We start from the raw sequence: 24103 nt of genomic DNA, 5'->3' as shown, positions 1-24103 counted from the left end.
AAAAGAATCAGTGCAGTTGTGAATGGTGAAGAGAAATCCTTCTCTAATGTTTGGTCTTCGATGCTTGAGTATCCTCCTGTGGAATTGACTGAGTTGACAATAAGGGATCATTATGGCCATTCCTATCCTAGCTCCATAGCTGTTTAATCTTTTACCACTTTGTCTAAGTAGTACCATGTTAGTGTGAAAAAGTTAGTGTATGAATAACGTGCACATGATAAATGTAAGCATGTTTACTTTTCTGTCTTGTGCTGATATGCGCATACAGTCTTGGTGCAATGTTAATTTATTCAGTTCAGTAGTTTTCCATCTTTCGGAAGGTCTTCAAAGTTTTTCTCTGGACATTTTTTTTACTTTTTCCCTTATTTTCAGTCCACTACCAAACCATGAAACCAAGCATATTAAAATTGTGATATGCACTCTACATTAAATGTTTATGACAGCTTACTGTACAAGGAAGATCCCTTTTTGTCTTTATATACACTGCCTTCGATTTGAATACCTTGTGAGTCATAAAGTCATTCAGTTTCTGGCCTTTATGGAACTTTGGTGAAACAAGTTTGTTTCCATTTGGCATCAAAAGTTGAATACTGAAAAAAAAACATAATAAACACATTAGCTTCAGTGTATGTTGTCTCTTTATTAAACTACCAATATCATACCTCACATCTTCAGGAGTTCTATCCTTGAATGCTTCTTTTATCTCTGCAATGATGGTCTTACAGTCCCATGCACTTCTCAATTCAAAGGCACTTAAAGTGTAGCCACGTTCATGAAGTCTTCTCTCTGTTCTATGTTTGCACACTTTATCCCATGCAGGACTGGGCAATATACCACATCCTTCTTAAAGATAAAATAAAGGTAAAGGCCTAAAACCGAAAACCATTTAGTCATTTTAGCTTCAATTAAGTAAAGATAATAGCATTTTTGTCAATTACTAAAAGAGCATGAAGAAAAATTAATTTAAACAAATGGCAGAGACAAAACAAAAAAGCAACAGACTTAACATGCTGTACTGTATGAGACGAAAGTATATATATATATATATATATATATATATATATATATATATATATATATATATATAGGTTTAATGGAACAATGTTGTGGAAATTGTGTGCCGTGATCATAGCTTAAGTTTCTCAAACATTAATGTTGCTTATTTTTGGCTAGGCAATGTACAATTTCTTTGAAGTTTAAGCATTTTATAATTAAAGTATTTAAACATACCGACATTACAAATTATTTCCATTCATTGTTTTGTTTGATTTAACTATTTTGGCAGTGAACTATCTATTGGCAATGTAATGTCAGCAATCTGACCTTGACAGCTTAAACTCTATTGTCCTTTGTTAATTATTTGCGTTGAACAAATCATGTCCAGGAATGGTTTATCATTCTTTAACTGGAAATGAAACAAAAGTTAGCACATGACCTGATTATCATTTCTTGCTCAATTTCTTTGTTAGAAAATGTCCCTGTGGATGGCGGCTGCTGACTTTGTTCCAACATTTCCCAGGCTGGCCTGGGAACGCTTCGGGATCCCTCCAGGTGAGCTGGTGAATGTGGAGAGGGAACTCTGGGTTTCCCTGCTTAGGCAGCTGCCCCCGCGACCCGACTCCGGATAAGCGGCAGAAAATGGATGGATGGATGGATCTACTGTTGTGTAATGTGTATGATGCACAGTTCACTTTGCAAGAGAGAACACTGGTTTGTAGAAGAAAATAAAATATGAAAATTAACAAAGTTTTGGTTAATTTTACATATACATGTTTAGTAGATGTACTTATAAGAGAGTATACTATTGTTTGTGTGAGAGTATGAATATCCATATAAGAGAGCATCCAAGTATTTGTGAGAGAGAATACTATTGTTTGAGTGATAGTACAATAGTGTTTGTGTGAGGTATGATGGTATGTGTGAAACCAAGTTTCAATTATCTAGTTATTATGTAATGTTTATGGCACTATAAATGGCAAAATTTGTCTTGTATTTCTGTAAAAACAAAAACAATAAAACTCTGTTGCAAGAAAGAACAAATAGCATTTAGAGAGAAGTTGATGTGTTATTGTATGTGGAGCACGATCTTAAAAGGTTCAGAGGATTAGGAGAAAATCTGTTCATAAAGACAAAAACTAAAATTGCCACTGAAATTGACATTCATTTTAAGAAGCGCAGGACAGACCTTCCCTACTTTTTCTAGAAGGTAAAAATGGGGAGAAGGCTCGAACTTTTAAATCTCTAGGCAGCCACATCTCTGAAAAGCTCAACTGGGTTGCCAACACCTCCTTTGCAGTGAAAACAACACCACTTATTGAGACAGGCTGAAAAAATGTTGGACAAAAGAATGTCCTGGTGCAGTGGGTGATAAACATGGCACAGAAAATCACAAACTGGTCTTTACCATCCTTGGACCAGATAAGCAGCGCCCACTACCTCAGGTATCGCTATGGACTGCACCCATCTAGGCAAACAAACACCCTCCTTGTGTTTGCCAGTGTGTGCAAAGTTTAAGTTTGAGTAAGTACATAATTGAACACAGGAACTCTTTGTGGCTTAGAAATATTATTAATATTATTACATACTTCTATGAGAAAAACAAAGCATTGGCTCAATCATTTATCTTGAAAAAATAAAAGGAAGTCTGGGCACCAGAATATACTGTATTATATTACATTGAATCCTAGAAATGATAAAAAGTGACAGGCTAATTTGATCAAACTCAACAAAGCACACAGAAAATAAGGTTATTTAGTCTAATGTTTTGCATGATTGATCCATGAAGTGTTCATTTAAGGTAGACTGCATCTTCTTTCAAAGAAAGTAGGCCTATTCATAGATTCATTCATCCATTTTTGATACCTGCTTATTGCTATGCAGGATGGTGGGGAACTGGAGTCTATCTCAGCAGCTACCAGGGTACACCCTGGACAGGTTGCCAGTCCATCACAGGGCAAACATAAAGACAAACAATCACTCACACTCACTCCTAAGGGAGAATTTAGAGACATTTAAAGTAACAATGTAGTGTAAACAAATCAACAGAAGTAAAATCAAACGAGATTTCAGTTATTTATTTTTTAAATCAAGGCTTCCTTTAACATGCACATCCAAAAGAGTGATATTTGCTCCTTAGAAATGTTCAGTCAGTTTAACTCATTTAACTCATGACTGATAACCAAGCAAATTTCAGCTTGCTCCTAAAGAGATACAAGCATGTGCCTGATGTCACATTACATCCAGGGAATCATTATTTGCATGTTAATGATTCTCTTTTATAAAAACTTGCATTTGACATTTCTGGATGCGAGCCATCAACCTGATGGTTGATTGTTTAATCTCTAGCTTCTGCAGTCCATTGCAATTTGGAATTTCCGCGGTTTGTCAAAAAGAATTTATCCATTGTCAGGGGTTTTCATCCATGCACAATGATTTACTCTCTGTCAGATAAGTGGGTAATGACAGGATAAATCAGTCCAGGATGGTAGACTTAGGCCATTTCATTTCAGTTAAAACATTAACCTGTGACTTAAGATAAAATATATTTACACAGGTTTTTGTGTGCCAGTTCTATCTGAATTTGATCTAGTTGTTTCGTGATGTGACACAGATGAAAGGATTGCATCCGCTTGTCCTTTGCACATAAAAGCAGGCCCATAAATTCTCATGCGGTCCTTTGCTGGGAGCTTTAGTCAAACAGACGCTCATACAATTTCTCCAGGGTAAGTACAGTGCCAATACAATGAGAGATGTTCTGCAACATTATTAGAAATTATACTTTTTAAAAATGTATCTTTTTTCTGTCTCAGCAAGTTTGTGACAAGGATTTGGTCCACAATGAGAGTACCCAGGGAAATCTCTTTCTTAATTTTTTTCCAGCTTTTCACAAGAGGCAGTTCAGGTAAGCTGTTTGTGCTTTTTCCATTTTGTAATTACATTTACATACAATTACATTACATTACAATTACATACAGTTTTGTCTCCTCCTCATGTTTTTCAAAAATGAGGAGAAAGCAGTCAAGAGAGTAATCAAATGTTCTCCTCAAACAGCATCATATATATATATATTCGGTTCATTCATTCATTCATTCTCTGTACCGCTTGGTCCATTACGGGTCATGGGTTAGCTGGACCCTGTCCCAGCATTAACAGGTGAGAGGCAGGGTACACCCTGGACAGGTCACCAGTCCATCGCAGGGCCAACACATGGGGGGCAAACAACCATTCACACTCACTCCTAGGAAGAATTTAGAGTCATCAATTAACCTAACAAGCATGTCTTTGGACTGTGGGAGGAAGCAGGAGTACCCGGAGAGAACCCAAGCATACACGGGGATAACATGCAAACTCCACACAGAAAGGCCACCACCTTCAAGGTTCGAATCCGTCCCATTGCAGGAATATTTTATCAGAAACTCTGTGAAAGAATAAAAGTCTGAAACTAGCAAATCTACACCAGAGAAGCTCACATCCCTTCATTTGCGTTGGTGGGTGTGGTTTTCTATGCCTGCAAGGTGAGGACCCACCTATGTTGAAGTTTTCAATTTTTTTCCACAACCTGTTAAAATTACATCAGAAGGAGTTTGTTCAAAAATCCCCTTTTAAAGAAAGGCAGAAACCACCAGAGTGGAATTGACAATTCTTTGTTTAGCCAGCAAAAAGAAAGCAACACATATCTCTTAAGAGGAGGTCCGTTAGCCTTAGCTTCTGGTCCACTAATACACGGAGTGTTGGGACCTTTGGTTCAGCCAAAAGACCCGCCTACCTAAGTTATCCTCCTCATTTTATACTGATACAATGCATGTGGCTATGTGCGTGCATGTTGTGCGCATTCATGTGAATGTGTATTTTTGCAAAGGTGTAGTCCCTCCTCCTTCCGGGAATTTGATTCCTCCAGGTCCTCCTTCTGGGGTGCGTCAGAGCTGAGGGGAAAAGAAACACTTCTCCCGGTCCTGTTATCTGCCTGTCTCTGTGCCTGACTCCCTTCTGCCTTTCCCACAGTTTTTACACAAAAGCTGTTCTTTAATAATTTTTTCTGGGTTACTGGGAAATTCTGCTCTGCTTGGAATGAGTAGATAAGTAAGCTGTTTTGAAGTTATAAGGCAAGCCACAACTTCATAACCTTAAGTTACAGTGAGTAAGGAAATATAAAAAAAAAATAAAAAACAGCCAACTAATATCATAAGTTTGAGTTAGATTAAGCAAGGGAATATAAAAATATTTACAACAGTGTATAGACTGAAGCTCTGTGGTGGCCTTTAATTTTTTCTCTTTGGCTCCAAAGACAATCTCCTCAGTATTATTTTGTTTAGCTCAAGAAAATTCAGGCACATCCAATCATTAATCTGCTCATTTACCAAGAGCCTGTACAGGGTCTATCTCCTGGTAACATTGCAATATCAATGTGTCATCTGCATAGCAATGGTAACTTTTTTTTTTTTTTTTTTTTTTTTTTTTTTTTTTAATGACCTGTGACACTTGGAGCATGGAGATGTTAAATAGAAGAGGCCCCAGAATGAAACCTTGGGGAATTCCACATGTAATCCTTTTTTGCTCAGATGTAAGATTACGTATTGACACAAAGTACTTCCTATTCTCTAAGTATGTTTTTAACCAGTGTAGTGCAGTGCCAGAGAGACCCACCCAGTTCTCAAGTCATTTCAGTAAAATATTGTCACAACTGTATCATATGGCAGTTACATAGACTATTCATCATTAATTAAAAAACAAAAAACAAAACTTTGCCATGTAGTTTTAAATTTTATGACACAAGTCAAATGTACTGTCAATTATGACACAAACTGAATTTTTGCCCAGTGATAAAACAGGCATGTTGAACTTGAACAGATACAATTCTTCATTAATACTTTAATGATTGTGTAAATTGTGCTTGTATTATGAATTTAAAGAGATTTGTCTTTCAGTTAACCCAGGAATAAACAGCACAGTTTTGCCAACCACACCAAGACCACAGACCCTTACCACCCAGGTGACAACTGAAATCAAACCAACAACTGTAAACAGCAGTGCAGGCTTTGAGGGGCAAGTCCGCCTGGCTGATGGAGGAAACACCTCCTGTTCTGGCAGAGTGGAGATCTTCCACAGTGGACAGTGGGGGACAGTGTGTGATGATTCCTGGGACCTGGTGGATGCTCAGGTGGTGTGTAAACAGCTGGGCTGTGGAAGAGTCCTCTCTGCACCACAAAGTGCAGCTTTTGGGCAGGGCATAGGACCCATCTGGTTGGATGATGTCATGTGTACAGGCAGCGAATCACAACTTTCAGAATGCCGCCATCTAGGGTTTGGATCTCACAACTGTGGTCACAATGAGGACGCTGGTGTTGTCTGTGAAGGTGAAAAAAAACAAAACAATACAAAAAATTACAAAAACCTTTGCATCTGTAGCCCAGATATAAAAATTGTATTCATGTCAAACCAATATTGAACAGCAATTTGTTACTTGTTTTTCTGTAGCTGCTGCACCAGTGAGGCTGGTCAACTCTAGCAACCGCTGCTCTGGCAGAGTGGAGATCTTCCACAGTGGACTGTGGGGGACGGTGTGTGATGATTCCTGGGACCTGAACGATGCCAATGTGGTGTGCAGACAGCTGGACTGTGGAAGGGCTCGCTCAGCACCACAAAATGCTGCTTTTGGACAGGGTAGGGGACCCATCTGGTTGGACGATGTCAGATGTTTTGGAAATGAATCATCAATAACAGACTGCAGACATTCAGGGTTTGGGGTTCATAACTGTGGTCATCAAGAAGATGCCAGTGCTGTATGTGAAGGTAAATATTCATATATATTCCAAATAAATACCAATTTTTCAAATGGAAAAAAAAAAAAAAAAAAAAAACTTTGTCATGTAATTTTAAATTTTATGACACAAGTCAAATGTACTGTTAATTATGACACAAACTGAATTTTTGCCCAGTGATAAAACAGGCATGTTGAACTTGAACAGATACAATTCTTCATTAATACTTTTAATGATTGTGTAAATTGTGCTTGTATTATGAATTTAAAGAGATTTGTCTTTCAGTTAACCCAGGAATAAACAGCACAGTTTTGCCAACCACACCAAGGCCACAGACCCTTACCACCCAGGTGACAACTGAAATCAAACCAACAACTGTAAACAGCAGTGCAGGCTTTGAGGGGCAAGTCCGCCTGGCTGATGGAGGAAACACCTCCTGTTCTGGCAGAGTGGAGATCTTCCACAGTGGACAGTGGGGGACAGTGTGTGATGATTCCTGGGACCTGGTGGATGCTCAGGTGGTGTGTAAACAGCTGGGCTGTGGAAGAGTCCTCTCTGCACCACAAAGTGCAGCTTTTGGGCAGGGCATAGGACCCATCTGGTTGGATGACGTCATGTGTACAGGCAACGAATCACAGCTTTCAGAATGCCGCCATCGAGGCTTTGGATCTCACAACTGTGGTCACAATGAGGACGCTGGTGTTGTCTGTGAAGGTGAAAAAAAACAAAACAATACAAAAAATTACAAAAACCTTTGCATCTGTAGCCCAGATATAAAAATTGTATTCATGTCAAACCAATATTGAACAGCAATTTGTTACTTGTTTTTCTGTAGCTGCTGCACCAGTGAGGCTGGTCAACTCTAGCAACCGCTGCTCTGGCAGAGTGGAGATCTTCCACAGTGGACTGTGGGGGACGGTGTGTGATGATTCCTGGGACCTGAACGATGCCAATGTGGTGTGCAGACAGCTGGACTGTGGAAGGGCTCGCTCAGCACCACAAAATGCTGCTTTTGGACAGGGTAGGGGACCCATCTGGTTGGACGATGTCAGATGTTTTGGAAATGAATCATCAATAACAGACTGCAGACATTCAGGGTTTGGGGTTCATAACTGTGGTCATCAAGAAGATGCCAGTGCTGTATGTGAAGGTAAATATTCATATATATTCCAAATAAATACCAATTTTTCAAATGGAAAAAAAAAAAAAAAAAAAAAACTTTGTCATGTAATTTTAAATTTTATGACACAAGTCAAATGTACTGTTAATTATGACACAAACTGAATTTTTGCCCAGTGATAAAACAGGCATGTTGAACTTGAACAGATACAATTCTTCATTAATACTTTTAATGATTGTGTAAATTGTGCTTGTATTATGAATTTAAAGAGATTTGTCTTTCAGTTAACCCAGGAATAAACAGCACAGTTTTGCCAACCACACCAAGGCCACAGACCCTTACCACCCAGGTGACAACTGAAATCAAACCAACAACTGTAAACAGCAGTGCAGGCTTTGAGGGGCAAGTCCGCCTGGCTGATGGAGGAAACACCTCCTGTTCTGGCAGAGTGGAGATCTTCCACAGTGGACAGTGGGGGACAGTGTGTGATGATTCCTGGGACCTGGTGGATGCTCAGGTGGTGTGTAAACAGCTGGGCTGTGGAAGAGTCCTCTCTGCACCACAAAGTGCAGCTTTTGGGCAGGGCATAGGACCCATCTGGTTGGATGACGTCATGTGTACAGGCAACGAATCACAGCTTTCAGAATGCCGCCATCGAGGCTTTGGATCTCACAACTGTGGTCACAATGAGGACGCTGGTGTTGTCTGTGAAGGTGAAAAAAAAACAAAACAAAAAAAAAACCAACAATTCAAAAAAATGCAAAAACTTTTGCATCTGTAGCCCAGATATAAAAATTGTATTCATGTCAAACCAAAATTGAACAGCAACGTGTTACTTGCTTTTCTGTAGCTGCTGCACCAGTGAGGCTGGTCAACTCTAGCAACCGCTGCTCTGGCAGAGTGGAGATCTTCCACAGTGGACTGTGGGGGACAGTGTGTGATGATTCCTGGGACCTGAACGATGCCAATGTGGTGTGCAGACAGCTGGGCTGTGGAAGGGCTCGCTCAGCACCACAAAATGCTGCTTTTGGACAGGGTAGCGGACCCATCTGGTTGGACGATGTTGGATGTTTTGGAAATGAATCATCAATAACAGACTGCAGACATTCAGGGTTTGGGGTTCATAACTGTGGTCATCAAGAAGATGCCAGTGCTGTATGTGAAGGTAAATATTCATATATATTCCAAATAAATACCAATTTTTCAAATGGAAAAAAAAAAAAAAAAAAAACTTTGTCATGTAATTTTAAATTTTATGACACAAGTCAAATGTACTGTTAATTATGACACAAACTGAATTTTTGCCCAGTGATAAAACAGGCATGTTGAACTTGAACAGATACAATTCTTCATTAATACTTTTAATGATTGTGTAAATTGTGCTTGTATTATGAATTTAAAGAGATTTGTCTTTCAGTTAACCCAGGAATAAACAGCACAGTTTTGCCAACCACACCAAGGCCACAGACCCTTACCACCCAGGTGACAACTGAAATCAAACCAACAACTGTAAACAGCAGTGCAGGCTTTGAGGGGCAAGTCCGCCTGGCTGATGGAGGAAACACCTCCTGTTCTGGCAGAGTGGAGATCTTCCACAGTGGACAGTGGGGGACAGTGTGTGATGATTCCTGGGACCTGGTGGATGCTCAGGTGGTGTGTAAACAGCTGGGCTGTGGAAGAGTCCTCTCTGCACCACAAAGTGCAGCTTTTGGGCAGGGCATAGGACCCATCTGGTTGGATGACGTCATGTGTACAGGCAACGAATCACAGCTTTCAGAATGCCGCCATCGAGGCTTTGGATCTCACAACTGTGGTCACAATGAGGACGCTGGTGTTGTCTGTGAAGGTGAAAAAAAAACAAAACAAAAAAAAACCAACAATTCAAAAAAATGCAAAAACTTTTGCATCTGTAGCCCAGATATAAAAATTGTATTCATGTCAAACCAAAATTGAACAGCAACGTGTTACTTGTTTTTCTGTAGCTGCTGCACCAGTGAGGCTGGTCAACTCTAGCAACCGCTGCTCTGGCAGAGTGGAGATCTTCCACAGTGGACTGTGGGGGACAGTGTGTGATGATTCCTGGGACCTGAACGATGCCAATGTGGTGTGCAGACAGCTGGGTTGTGGAAGGGCTCGCTCAGCACCACAAAATGCTGCTTTTGGACAGGGTAGCGGACCCATCTGGTTGGACGATGTTGGATGTTTTGGAAATGAATCATCAATAACAGACTGCAGACATTCAGGGTTTGGGGTTCATAACTGTGGTCATCAAGAAGATGCCAGTGCTGTATGTGAAGGTAAATATTCATATATATTCCAAATAAATACCAATTTTTCAAATGAAAAAAAAAAAAAAAAAACTTTGTCATGTAATTTTAAATTTTATGACACAAGTCAAATGTACTGTTAATTATGACACAAACTGAATTTTTGCCCTGTGATAAAACAAGCATGTTGAACTTGAACAGATACAATTCTTCATTAATACTTTAATGATTGTGTAAATTGTGCTTGTATTATGAATTTAAAGAGATTTGTCTTTCAGTTAACCCAGGAATAAACAGCACAGTTTTGCCAACCACACCAAGACCACAGACCCTTACCACCCAGGTGACAACTGAAATCAAACCAACAACTGTAAACAGCAGTGCAGGCTTTGAGGGGCAAGTCCGCCTGGCTGATGGAGGAAACACCTCCTGTTCTGGCAGAGTGGAGATCTTCCACAGTGGACAGTGGGGGACAGTGTGTGATGATTCCTGGGACCTGGTGGATGCTCAGGTGGTGTGTAAACAGCTGGGCTGTGGAAGAGTCCTCTCTGCACCACAAAGTGCAGCTTTTGGGCAGGGCATAGGACCCATCTGGTTGGATGACGTCATGTGTACAGGCAACGAATCACAGCTTTCAGAATGCCGCCATCGAGGCTTTGGATCTCACAACTGTGGTCACAATGAGGACGCTGGTGTTGTCTGTGAAGGTGAAAAAAAACAAAACAAAAAAAAACCCAACAATTCAAAAAAATGCAAAACCTTTTGCATCTGTAGCCCAGATATAAAAATTGTATTCATGTCAAACCAAAATTGAACAGCAATGTGTTACTTGTTTTTCTGTAGCTGCTGCACCAGTGAGGCTGGTCAACTCTAGCAACCGCTGCTCTGGCAGAGTGGAGATCTTCCACAGTGGACTGTGGGGGACAGTGTGTGATGATTCCTGGGACCTGAACGATGCCAATGTGGTGTGCAGACAGCTGGGCTGTGGAAGGGCTCGCTCAGCACCACAAAGTGCTGCCTTTGGACAGGGTAGCGGACCCATCTGGTTGGACGATGTTGGATGTTTTGGAAATGAATCATCAATAACAGACTGCAGACATTCAGGGTTTGGGGTTCATAACTGTGGTCATCAAGAAGATGCCAGTGCTGTATGTGAAAGTAAGTTTGCTTCTATATTATGTTTTCAATTTGTACATATATAATTTACAAAGATGGCATTTAATGGATGTCCACATCATGGTTTCATTTAATTGCTTCTGTCACCAGCAATCCTTTATTTTAATTTCCTGACTTTATATCTAATTTTTATATATTAGCCCAGCCTCCACACCAGTCTTTAGAGCTTGTCTGTGGCCACAATAAACTCCAAGTGGGTCTGCATCTGACTAGTACAACAGTCTCTGGTTTGGATCCATTTTCTGGCAACCTGGCTGTCCGCAACTGTACCTGGGTCAGAGTGCATGATGACATTGTTTGGTATGAAGTAGAGGCCCGGGCAGGTGCTTGTGGAAACATACTCATGGTAAGATTTGACAACAGTTTCTCTAATTCACTGCTTTCCAAAAGTTGTTCTTTCACTAGCACTGATCATTACCATTCTTGGCTGTGGTGGGAAGATCTAGTAAAAAAATCTGCCCAATTTCACTTGTATTGTTATCTGGACAGAATATATATATAAATATATATATATATATATATATATATATATATATTGCTTTAATGAATAATGTGTTGTTGCTCCCCAAATTAAAACTCTCTCTTCCTTTTTCATCCTCTAAGACAGCCTGGTAAATTATGATATAAACCCAATTTCCAAAACCACTGTTGTGTTTAGTACACCTTTGCAACCCGACATATTAACCGAGTTGATAATCATCTTTGTTTCAGATCAACCGCACACATGCAACTTATGCCAACAGCTTGTTTGTCTACCCAGAAAGCAATGCATCCTTCATTCTTCCTGTGAATTTTCCCTTCTCCTGCACTTATCCCCTGGACACAGACGTCAGCCTAAATGAGGCGATCAGACCATCTCTGGAGTAAGCTGCCTATTACTGAAAATAAATGTACCATCAGTTACTATATGCAAATGTAAAATGAATGTAAGCACATCTGCCACTTTAGAGATAGTTGCCCTCTTCCTTTAAAATATTGCAGGACCATGATTCTAAATAAAATTAAACTGATCTTTCTGGCAGAATAAAAGTTGAAATCACTGGTAACAACTGTAAAAAATCTGACTGGATTGTCGTGTTGAAAAAGTACATTTTTCTGAACAGGTTGGCGGGTGGTGTTTCAGGCTCAGGTACAAAAGGTAGAGCCTCCATGTCTCTGTACCGCTACTCTAACTACTCCGAGACATATCCAGCAGGACAGGTCACCCTCCCACTGGGCTCACCGTTGTATGTTGGTGTCTCTGTGGATAAGGAAGACCCAAGCTTTGCAGTTGTTCTGGAAGACTGCTTTGCTACTCACTCAGCAAACCCTGAAGATTCCATGCAGTACCCTCTCATTCAGAACAAGTATGTGCACATCCTGAGCTTCAGCAGAAGCTGTCTGGAATACAGTGACGATGTGTGTGACCCACATGTTCTCCTACATCCTCTCTGACAGGTGTCCCACCGACCGCAGACAGGTATCAGTGGTTGAAAGTGGCTCATCCCTTCGGGCTCGTTTCTCTGCTCTGCTGTTCCTGCTCCAGGACAAAACCAGAGATGTTTATCTTCACTGCAGTCTCAGTCTGTGTGATCGGATGAGCACCAACTGTGTCCCAGTAAGTTACATACTACTCTTTTTAGTGGTTCATATTTACAGTGCTTCTTAAACACTAGTGCTATGTTCTTTCCACTTTTTCCTATGTCACAGGATTGCATAAGTAGGAGGCCTCGCTCTGTTTCCAGCTCTGCCCCTATAAAGGTCATTACTTTTGGACCACTCATTTGTGAGTATTGATTACAATCTATATTTTCTTCAGCATCTTTCGTCTTTTGCGGTGACTAAGCACATAATTTTTCTCCTCTTTAAAACATGATATTTTGAGAGCTCTAAAATATAAAATATATATTCCAACTAAAAAAGATTGATGATAAAATATTCTGAATAACAAATAGAGAAATAATACTCTGCAGTATTGTATTACGCTGAATCAGTTGTATGAGCATCAAATAATCCTCATACACAAAACACAAATTTTCAGATCTGACAAACATAAAAATGTGGAGGATGATTTTTTCCCCCTCCCTCACTCAGAGAATAAACTTGAAATGTCAAGAATAAAGTTAAAATGCTGAGAAAAAAAAGTCAAAATATAGTTTTGAGAATAAAGTCAAAATGTTGACCATAAAGTCAAATCTTTAAGATTAATTTGAACCAGCTTTATTCTATAAAACACAATGCTAAGTGTCAAAGAACTTCAGAGTGGGCTTTAGCAACAAAGAAATTCTTTCCCTTTTAACTTTATACTTTCCTCTTAACTTTATTTACATTTGACTTTATTCTCAACATTTCAACTTTATTCTCGAAACTGTATTTTGACTTTATTCTTGTAATGTTTTGGTTAACTGCTTTAGGTGGAACTTTATTTTGAAATGTGAAGCCCCACAGCAGGTTGTGCATGTAAAGTTGTTTTCCTTAGTCCGAGTCCGAGAGCACATAATAAAGAACCGGCTAATGTCGGCAGTTCCCACACAACTTGTGTGGTAAAATTATTCTACAGCAGCAAGCCATGACAATTCTCAACATTTCGACTTTATTCTCGAAACTGTATTTCGACTTTATTCTTGTCATTTCGACTTTATTCACAACATTTTGGCTTTATTCTCTAAGTGCGGCAGGGAGAAAAAAAATTATGCTCCACAATTTTTTTTCTCAGTGTGGCCCTACTCTGTCGTATGGGCCAAATAAAGGTTAAGAATGAAAATAAAAAGAAAGTGTTCTGTTTAAAAATTGTGTTTTTGATATGTTACAAATGGAGCTGCTGTGATTCACATTCAACTAACAAAACAGTGTCATTAATATTTATTCACTCAACACAATGAGATCTTAAATTAACAACTGCTGTCTTTTTGTTTGTTTTTTGTTCTTTGTCTCCAGGGGACACATCAAATTATTAAGATGCTCACCACAAGAAAAGAAATGCAAAACCGCCCCCCAAAAAACAAAATGCATTCCATGTGAAAATTTGCTGTCTTCTTAATGACACAAATTAAAACAATGTAACATGATTAATCTTTGTATCATTCTTTTCATCTGTTAACGCTGTAAAAATAATCAGTATGGTATTAAAGGACCTGTAATGAAATTAAAGTATTGTCTTTGTGTTTTTCTTTTAATACAGGTGTGATTTACTTAGATGATGTTAAAATGTGTATACATATTTTTTCGTTAAAATGACTTTTTAAAAATAGTAAAACAAAGATATATATATATATATATATATATATATATATATATATATATATATATATATATATATATAGTGCAGGGCAACAATTACAATTTTGCGATCAATCGCATTGTTACATGCAAAATATCCTTTTCCTTTAAAAAAAAGGGAGCCTGCTGCCATATGAAGAAAATGGACTAAACTTTGGTTTACAAACACTACTGCAATAGTTGTATGTTTTTCTTTATTTTAAAACCTAAAAATAGAAATAAAAATGTGGTCCTTCAAAAATAACAACAAATTTCCTATATTAGATATTTATCAGAAATTATAAGTTGTCTTTTGCAACAAGGTTTCGTAACAATTGTGGCTATAAAGGAGTTTCATTTAGTCGGCTGAGTGGAAAATGGCTCTTTGGATTGGAAAGGCTGCAGACCCCTGCACTAAACACATAAACAGATTTAGCAGCAGTTTTTTATTTAAACAGCAACAAGTAAAATATTACTTAATATATATATATATATATATTAAATCAAATATTTATGACAAAGAGGGATGAAATGTTCAGGATTTACTAACTAAAAGGTAAAAAGTCAGCTGAATGAATTTAAAGCTGTAAAGCTGCTTCCCTCTAAACCAGGGATCACCAACTCCGGACCTCTTGAGCCAGTGTCCTGCAGGTAGGGATGTTATGCTCGAGCCGTCTGCTCGATCACGTGTCGAGCATGTGACACTGAAGTGTTCTGAGCATTGTCTCTGAGCATCGATTCAGCATGCCAAAAGTCACGTGATAGACCAAACGAGGCCTCGTTACGTCATCAGCGGGTATCGAGCAGCAAGCGGGAGCTTTGAAGGAACCGGGCTTCAGCCTCTCAATGAGAGATTCCAAACGCTGAGGAGATCGCGGGTTTTTGAGGAGACTCTGTAGCGATTGTACGACATTGCATTTTGAAAACAAATTTAGGAAAAGCATCACATCAGCATGAGCTTATATTGAATCACATTTAGCTTTTAGAGATTTGGGGAAACAAAAGTCTGTGCGAGACGCCGTTGCCATGGTAACTGCTGAACGAGCTCGTAATATGAGAGAAGGACGGAGCAGGCGGTGCTTTCAACATCACAGGTAAGTTTAATTCCCCTTTCTTTATATAGATGTTTTTAAATAGCCTTGCAAAGAGCAGACTTTAAAGTTAATCATAAACTTCAACCAGAAGCATCAGAGGAAACGTCTCAGTCTACAGCTGCAGAGGAAAAACCACCACCTGCAGGACCTTAGACACCAAGCTGGTTTCTGATCACCATCAGCAGAGAATTTAATGATTTTAAACTTGGTTAATTACAATTTTGTTCTTGTGTTTCTTTCAGGTGCAACCTCTCCAAAGCTGGAGAGGTAGTGTTCCAGAAGAGGAGCAGACTGAAGCCTGACAGAAAATACGTTTTTAAATAAAAATCTATGACACATCACAAAGTTACCAAAGTTTTTTTTCTCATAACACATTTCAAGATTCAAAGTGTTTATTGTCATTTGCACAGTAAGGAAACAAGTTTCCCTGAACAATGAAAATCTTACTTTGCCGTCCAACCTGAATGCCATAAAACATTATAAAATAAAAATGAACAGTTTGAAAAAAAACTAGATAGAAGATAAACAAAAATAAATAAATAAAATAAAAAACTGAGTAAATAATCTATGTACATGAATGTGCAGTGTGCTATAAACTGTTGTGCTACCTTCAACAATGATCAGCTATACAAAAGAAAACAACTCATGAGGTAGAGATAACATGCATTTGCAATATCTATTATAAATAATAAGACACATAAAACAGTAAACACTTTTATTACAACTGTATAAAATAACTAACACAGTCACTATACCCGTTGCACAAACACCCTTCCCTCATGCCTTCCCACTGTGTAGACTACCATCATTACAGATTGTTTACTTAAGTTACACCACAATTCTGTTACCTAAACAAATGTTACCTAATACCCCTCCTTGTTATTTATATGAACAACAGCAAATAAATATTCACTCAGATGGTAGATTACGTATCATTTATTGAACACGTATTCAAAGTTCAGATATGTGAGGTGTCAACGCTGTCCTTCTCATACATCAGACTCCCACAGCCAGCAGATGGAGCTCTTTGGTTTGGTCAAATGATTCAGAACACCAAGCCATTTTCAAGCATTTGGGTCAAAGTTGGCTCGATGATTCATGAGGCCTCGGTTTCACCATCCCTACCTGCAGGTTTTCACTGCATCCCTGCTGCAACACACCTGGTTCAAATGAAATAGTCAATAGTCAAGGTCTACACCAGCCTCTTAAAGACCCATTATTTGAGTCAGGTGTGCTGCAGTATGGAGATATTGAAAACCTGCAGGACACTGGCTCAAGAGGTCCGGAGTTGGTGATCCCTGCTCTAAACACAGAAGGAACAATATCTGATGAATATCAGCATCAGGTGAACAGATAGAAAGAAGGATTAGAATCTCACAGCTCAGAAGAGATAAATATTCAGAATATGCACAATAACTTCCATCCATGCAACTTTAGTGCTTCATTATCCATATTTCTTGTCTGTAAATTCTTTAACTTTGCATTCTTAGCTTGACTGTTTAGCTGAACCTTTGCACCTGCACCCTCCGCTACCGGGAGTTCAGGGGTTAGCATCAGGTTTTACTGGTGTAGCATCAGGTCTGTAAATGTAACTGTAAACATGTGTGGTATCCACTGAAAATCTCAGCTAACAGCTCAGTATCTGTACATATTTATTTTATAAATTAAAACAAATGACTAAATTACCAGCAACAGTGTCATTTAGCAGACACTTTTCTCCAAAGCGATTTACCACTGTGGGATTCAAACGTTGGTCTCCCGCATAGCAGACACATGCCCTACTGTCTGAGATATCCAGCCACACATTTCGATACCTCTGGTGTGTCTTCCCTTCTGACACTGTAATGACAATATATGTCACCTGCTGCCACTATTTAGATGCCATTTTTCTTAAAGAAGGTTATCTTCTTCTCGTGTGCAATTTTTCCCGACTGCACATACATCCAGCAGGTGTCCTCCTCCACAACAAATACACATTTTTCTTCCAGTTTGATTGGTTTCTTTTTCCTTTTACACAGACTAAGGTTTGTTCTCTACAGGTTGCACAGTGGTGGCGAAGCTAGTCCCTTTATTTTATGGACAATTTTGGGATTCAGGTTTGTTCATTCCTTTAGTTTGTGGTGAAGGTGGAGAATCTTGTATATTATGAAATACAGGATCTGTCATTATTCTTATTTGTTTTTCAGTGAAGTCTGCAATATCTGTAAATTTGGCTCTTCTTCTGTGTCTTTCCTGCAGTTCACAGATGTGACTCCTCCATCAGCCTCTGAATTTATAAGAGTTTTTTTAATGATGTTCACCATGTTGGAGGACATGTCCAAATCTTGCAGCTACTGCACATCCTCCATAGCATTACAATGTCCTCTAAGGAAGATACTGTAGTTCTGAAGAGTTTTTACATCCTATCTTTTTATCAGAGGCCATGAGAGGGCTTTGTCCATATAAGCAGCTGCGACCTTCTGTTCACTGCCATAGTGCTCCTTAAACAGGAATTTTGCTTTGAGATAGCTGCGGTCTGGATTGATTTGGTGACTGCTCACCAGTTCAGTTGCATGGTCTTTAGTATGTTGCTCCAAAAAATAGAAATGATCACAGTTACTGATTGTATTGCACTCAACTCTTTTCTCAAAGGCCTTAATATTGGGTTCATGATCCACCAAGTTCTGGTCCTGTCTGATGACTTAGACCTGTTGAGGTTCCTCTAGTGGCAAGGTTTGAACAACCACCATATGAGTATTGGATGAGAGTACATCTGTTTGGGGCAACATCATAAACTAGTTCTGACAACTTCTCACTCAGAAAGTGTCCAGAGGACTTTGGACATCTCTGCAATGAGGAAACTGAACAAATGATTGTTTTTATGCAGACAATTGTCTTGTGTCAGTAGCAACTGAGGAGGAAGCAGTTTCACTGTATCAGGAGTTGGTCTCTGTGCTCTTAAGAAGGATTTCCTTTAACAAAGTGGATGAGCAACAGGCCTGGGGTGTCTCCTTAATTTAACATAATTATGAGATATCTCAATAATAAGGGGCTGGTGTGTAGTGGCCATAAAAAGTGTTTTGGGTAATGATCACTGTGTGAATGATTTTTTTTATTTGGCTGTCATGGTGACGTGGCACCTGTGGTCACATGGATGTGGTAGGTGAAGGGTTGAACTGTCAAGACGGAGTTGTCAGTCATTCAGAGGTTTTTCCAGAGACAGGAATTTTTTTGTGGAGTGCTTTACTTCATAGCTCAAAGATTGCATATGCTAAGCTTAAATATCCTACATTGACTTAAGTTACACAAGTTTACAGCTGCATTCTGCCCATTACGTTACGTCTGTGAACAATGAAATATATTTAATAAAAGGGAGAAATGCATCAGGTCAAGTGTGTTATTTAGGACATCAACAGTGCGTCATACAAATAGTCCAAACCCATCCTCTGCCTCATAAGTGGCTGTGGAAGTCACAATATCTATATATACACACACACATGTATATACATATAAGAGCGGAGCATGTTAACGCATTAGTTTTAATACTTTTTGGTTTTGTTTCTTTTCAAACTTCTGCTCACTGGCCACCTGCAGAGGCTTGCAGTCCAATGCTACTTCCATGTCTCGTCCTGCTGCAGTGATCTGAACAAATTCAGGAGAATGGATTTATAAAAAAAAAATGGAGAGATTGTCCCCATTTTTCAAGAGCAGTTACACTGAACAGACTTCCAACTTGTTCCTTCAACCTATAATGGGAAACAATTACTCAAGTCTTTGTGAGCAGCTGGACAATGAATTTACTCCATGGGTATATCAAGCATCTTACATACCCTACCAACATTTAAACTGTCTTGTTTGGCTATTCAAGTTAGTTTGGAGGGAGCTATATCCAAATACATGCCTTTTATTCTGTAGACATCTTTGATTACAAATCTATTCAAAATCAAATTTACAGTAGCCACGAAGTGAAACCTTGCATTGTGGAAATTTCTACACCATTCCATTTATCTTGGAATTGGAAGGCCTATGCACTAGAAGCCAATCGGACCAAGCTACATAAATTCTTCATTGCAGAATACACATCCAACAATCTCAGGATACGGTGACTTGGTCAGGAATGTAATGAAAGCCTGTATTGCATTACAAATTCTGCTTCAAGACTAGTTCTAATACAGAGACTGCCATTGGGATTAAAATTCTGCTCCATTTCTGCATCACCAGGGAACAAATTACCCACGTTTTCCTACCTACACACCCTACCACTCTGGGGAGTGGAGGGGAAAAAAAAAAAAAAAAAAAAAAAAAAAAAAAAAACCCCACACACACACCACACAAAAACATGTTTAAGTTAAATGTTTATTAAAAAAAAGGCGTTGCCAGAGTCGTGGGCCGTGGCGTTGCCAGAGTCGTGGGCCGTGGCGTTGCCAGAGTCGTGGGCCGTGGCGTTGCCAGAGTCGTGGGCCGTGGCGTTGCCAGAGTCGTGGGCCGTGGCGTTGCCAGAGTCGTGGGCCGTGGCGTTGCCAGAGTCGTGGGCCGTGGCGTTGCCAGAGTCGTGGGCCGTGGCGTTGCCAGAGTCGTGGGCCGTGGCGTTGCCAGAGTCGTGGGCCGTGGCGTTGCCAGAGTCGTGGGCCGTGGCGTTGCCAGAGTCGTGGGCCGTGGCGTTGCCAGAGTCGTGGGCCGTGGCGTTGCCAGAGTCGTGGGCCGTGGCGTTGCCAGAGTCGTGGGCCGTGGCGTTGCCAGAGTCGTGGGCCGTGGCGTTGCCAGAGTCGTGGGCCGTGGCGTTGCCAGAGTCGTGGGCCGTGGCGTTGCCAGAGTCGTGGGCCGTGGCGTTGCCAGAGTCGTGGGCCGTGGCGTTGCCAGAGTCGTGGGCCGTGGCGTTGCCAGAGTCGTGGGCCGTGGCGTTGCCAGAGTCGTGGGCCGTGGCGTTGCCAGAGTCGTGGGCCGTGGCGTTGCCAGAGTCGTGGGCCGTGGCGTTGCCAGAGTCGTGGGCCGTGGCGTTGCCAGAGTCGTGGGCCGTGGCGTTGCCAGAGTCGTGGGCCGTGGCGTTGCCAGAGTCGTGGGCCGTGGCGTTGCCAGAGTCGTGGGCCGTGGCGTTGCCAGAGTCGTGGGCCGTGGCGTTGCCAGAGTCGTGGGCCGTGGCGTTGCCAGAGTCGTGGGCCGTGGCGTTGCCAGAGTCGTGGGCCGTGGCGTTGCCAGAGTCGTGGGCCGTGGCGTTGCCAGAGTCGTGGGCCGTGGCGTTGCCAGAGTCGTGGGCCGTGGCGTTGCCAGAGTCGTGGGCCGTGGCGTTGCCAGAGTCGTGGGCCGTGGCGTTGCCAGAGTCGTGGGCCGTGGCGTTGCCAGAGTCGTGGGCCGTGGCGTTGCCAGAGTCGTGGGCCGTGGCGTTGCCAGAGTCGTGGGCCGTGGCGTTGCCAGAGTCGTGGGCCGTGGCGTTGCCAGAGTCGTGGGCCGTGGCGTTGCCAGAGTCGTGGGCCGTGGCGTTGCCAGAGTCGTGGGCCGTGGCGTTGCCAGAGTCGTGGGCCGTGGCGTTGCCAGAGTCGTGGGCCGTGGCGTTGCCAGAGTCGTGGGCCGTGGCGTTGCCAGAGTCGTGGGCCGTGGCGTTGCCAGAGTCGTGGGCCGTGGCGTTGCCAGAGTCGTGGGCCGTGGCGTTGCCAGAGTCGTGGGCCGTGGCGTTGCCAGAGTCGTGGGCCGTGGCGTTGCCAGAGTCGTGGGCCGTGGCGTTGCCAGAGTCGTGGGCCGTGGCGTTGCCAGAGTCGTGGGCCGTGGCGTTGCCAGAGTCGTGGGCCGTGGCGTTGCCAGAGTCGTGGGCCGTGGCGTTGCCAGAGTCGTGGGCCGTGGCGTTGCCAGAGTCGTGGGCCGTGGCGTTGCCAGAGTCGTGGGGCCGTGGCGTTGCCAGAGTCGTGGGCCGTGGCGTTGCCAGAGTCGTGGGCCGTGGCGTTGCCAGAGTCGTGGGCCGTGGCGTTGCCAGAGTCGTGGGCCGTGGCGTTGCCAGAGTCGTGGGCCGTGGCGTTGCCAGAGTCGTGGGCCGTGGCGTTGCCAGAGTCGTGGGCCGTGGCGTTGCCAGAGTCGTGGGCCGTGGCGTTGCCAGAGTCGTGGGCCGTGGCGTTGCCAGAGTCGTGGGCCGTGGCGTTGCCAGAGTCGTGGGCCGTGGCGTTGCCAGAGTCGTGGGCCGTGGCGTTGCCAGAGTCGTGGGCCGTGGCGTTGCCAGAGTCGTGGGCCGTGGCGTTGCCAGAGTCGTGGGCCGTGGCGTTGCCAGAGTCGTGGGCCGTGGCGTTGCCAGAGTCGTGGGCCGTGGCGTTGCCAGAGTCGTGGGCCGTGGCGTTGCCAGAGTCGTGGGCCGTGGCGTTGCCAGAGTCGTGGGCCGTGGCGTTGCCAGAGTCGTGGGCCGTGGCGTTGCCAGAGTCGTGGGCCGTGGCGTTGCCAGAGTCGTGGGCCGTGGCGTTGCCAGAGTCGTGGGCCGTGGCGTTGCCAGAGTCGTGGGCCGTGGCGTTGCCAGAGTCGTGGGCCGTGGCGTTGCCAGAGTCGTGGGCCGTGGCGTTGCCAGAGTCGTGGGCCGTGGCGTTGCCAGAGTCGTGGGCCGTGGCGTTGCCAGAGTCGTGGGCCGTGGCGTTGCCAGAGTCGTGGGCCGTGGCGTTGCCAGAGTCGTGGGCCGTGGCGTTGCCAGAGTCGCAAATCACCACAACTCCTGATTCTCTGGATAGTTGGTCATTTGCCTCAAATCCAAATGCCATTTCAGCTTCCACTTCATTGGTTTCCAATTGCACTAAAAGAAATACAGGAAGTTCTAGTGTCAAGATACTGACTGAGACCCCAGTGAAACATACGTCTTCGGTATGACAGGCTGCTCACCGCTATCATGTTGCTTCCACTTGGAATCCAGTGACTGGAGAAAAGTTATTGTCTTCTTTAAAGAAATCTCGTTAGGTGAACGGGCTGCAATACAGAATGAATGAAGTTTAGACTAAAGATTCCTGTCCCCCCCAACAAAAAGAAAAACAGATCTTCATGTACTTACTTCTCATTTTTCCCATTTTAGTATCTCCATTTGTTTCATCAACTGGCACAGGTGACCCTGCAAGCATTACAATGTCAGCAGTTATTTAGGGAGGATACTTATACAATGCAATTGAACTTAAATGGAAAAGCAAACAATATACAAAACCTTGTCCAAGCCAACTGGTCAGGCCACAAATAAGCAGGATCTGAACAACTCCCATTGCTCCCATCACCAACTGAAGGAAAGCAGCCTAGCTGATGTTTAAATAAAGCTCAGGCTTCAGATGGCACAGCTGTTGCTCATCAGCTTTAATTGATTATTTTTTCCAAAGAGTTAGTTGCTCACTGAGATTCAGACCTTTCTCTAACGAGCAACGACTAACATCTGCAACCTTTTACTTTTACTTTGCATAGTTCTTGATTTCCTTTACACAGCATGTCTTGCGTTCATCATATTTTACTGTAGATTTTCAAACTGTTTGATTTTAAATATAAGCCATTAAATTAGAGGGCTTATTTTGTCTTTAATGACTGTCAGAGGTCATGATTTCAATCAAAAGGAGGGCAGCTACAAAAAATGTACAAGGCCAGTCCTGGGAAAACTAAGAAGAATCATGTATATTATCATTATTTTTCACTATTATGCGATTCATTATACTTTGTACTATTAATTATGTTTTAAGTATTAAGATTTAGGAAATGTATTCAGGAGCATTCTTTGTGCATGTGTGCTGATTTTATGCTTGAGTCTGAAAGAACAGAAAGTCAAGGTCATGGATGAGATGAAAGGACATAACTGTACCAGAAGACCAGACACAAACCTACCCATGCCTCCTATATTTTATGTCTTATCTTTAGTAGAAAAATGCTGTAACCTGAGACTTGTGTAAGTGTTTGATGTACAAGGGAAGGACTTCATGAGCCTCCCTTTAATGTCTTGTGATGTGTAAAATAATTCAGTGTGTGTATCACACTTGCATGGTGCACACTCCTTGCAAGTAAAACTGTATACATTGAATAACTCTTTGTGATTCTCCCTTGTGTTGAAGGTTTAGCTGTGCAGTGCTTGGTGTGACTGGCTTGGGAAGGATTTTCCTAACACCTCCCAAAGAGAAAAAATCTTGTTTTTGATGGAGATGCACTTAAGTCTGACTCATTCATTAAGGCCTTTGATAATGGAGTTGAGTGCAATACAACCAATAACTGTGATCGTTTCTAATTTTTGGAGCAAGATACTAAAGGCCATGTAATGGAATTGGTGAGCAGTCAACACTTCAGCCCAGACCGCAGCTATCTCAAAGAAAAATTCCTGTTTAAGGAGCACTATGGCAATAAACAGAAGGTCGCAGCTGCTTATATGGACAAAGCCCTCTCATGGCCTGTAGGAGCCATATGTCAGGTTATTTATTTTCCCATATAATGTATGTGTGCACATGTGTGGTGACATCACCGGTGATTGTGGGTGGCACTGTGAGTGTG

The 24103-nt window shown here is 42.0% G+C and overlaps 1 protein-coding gene across 4 annotated transcripts; it reads left to right on the top strand.

Moving 5' to 3' along the window:
- Window positions 1–3607: 3607 nt before the first annotated feature.
- LOC121638722 (deleted in malignant brain tumors 1 protein-like) lies at window positions 3608–14286 on the top strand. Of its 4 annotated transcripts, none has more exons than XM_041983666.1 (18): window positions 3608–3722; window positions 3810–3901; window positions 5925–6353; window positions 6475–6789; window positions 7044–7472; window positions 7594–7908; window positions 8163–8591; window positions 8729–9043; window positions 9296–9724; window positions 9861–10175; window positions 10424–10852; window positions 10989–11303; window positions 11462–11667; window positions 12033–12184; window positions 12425–12667; window positions 12759–12918; window positions 13011–13086; window positions 14238–14286. In XM_041983666.1, exons 1-18 carry the CDS (start codon window positions 3667–3669, stop codon window positions 14255–14257), a joined length of 4725 nt encoding a protein of 1574 aa, XP_041839600.1. In that variant the 5' UTR covers window positions 3608–3666; the 3' UTR covers window positions 14258–14286. The 4 variants fall into 4 exon arrangements, with proteins under 4 accessions (XP_041839600.1, XP_041839603.1, XP_041839602.1 ...); XM_041983667.1 differs by having other exon boundaries at window positions 3686–3722; window positions 3814–3901; XM_041983669.1 differs by lacking the exons at window positions 10424–10852; window positions 10989–11303.
- The last annotated feature ends 9817 nt before the right edge of the window (window positions 14287–24103 follow it).

Source organism: Melanotaenia boesemani, chromosome 4 (assembly GCF_017639745.1).
Source record: "Melanotaenia boesemani isolate fMelBoe1 chromosome 4, fMelBoe1.pri, whole genome shotgun sequence".
NCBI lineage: Eukaryota > Metazoa > Chordata > Actinopteri > Atheriniformes > Melanotaeniidae > Melanotaenia > Melanotaenia boesemani.
Note: the sequence above shows the minus strand (reverse complement) of the source record. Positions and strands in the feature narration are given on the sequence as shown.

Excerpts from the sequence above, each read along its gene's own strand:
- LOC121638722 (XM_041983666.1), top strand. The coding sequence starts at position 3,667 with ATGCGGTCCTTTGCTGGGAGCTTTAGTCAAACAGACGCTCATACAATT. Across the intron at positions 7,473-7,593 it reads CGCTGGTGTTGTCTGTGAAG|CTGCTGCACCAGTGAGGCTG; the intron begins GTGAAAAAAAAC and ends GTTTTTCTGTAG. Across the intron at positions 11,304-11,461 it reads TGCCAGTGCTGTATGTGAAA|CCCAGCCTCCACACCAGTCT; the intron begins GTAAGTTTGCTT and ends TTTATATATTAG.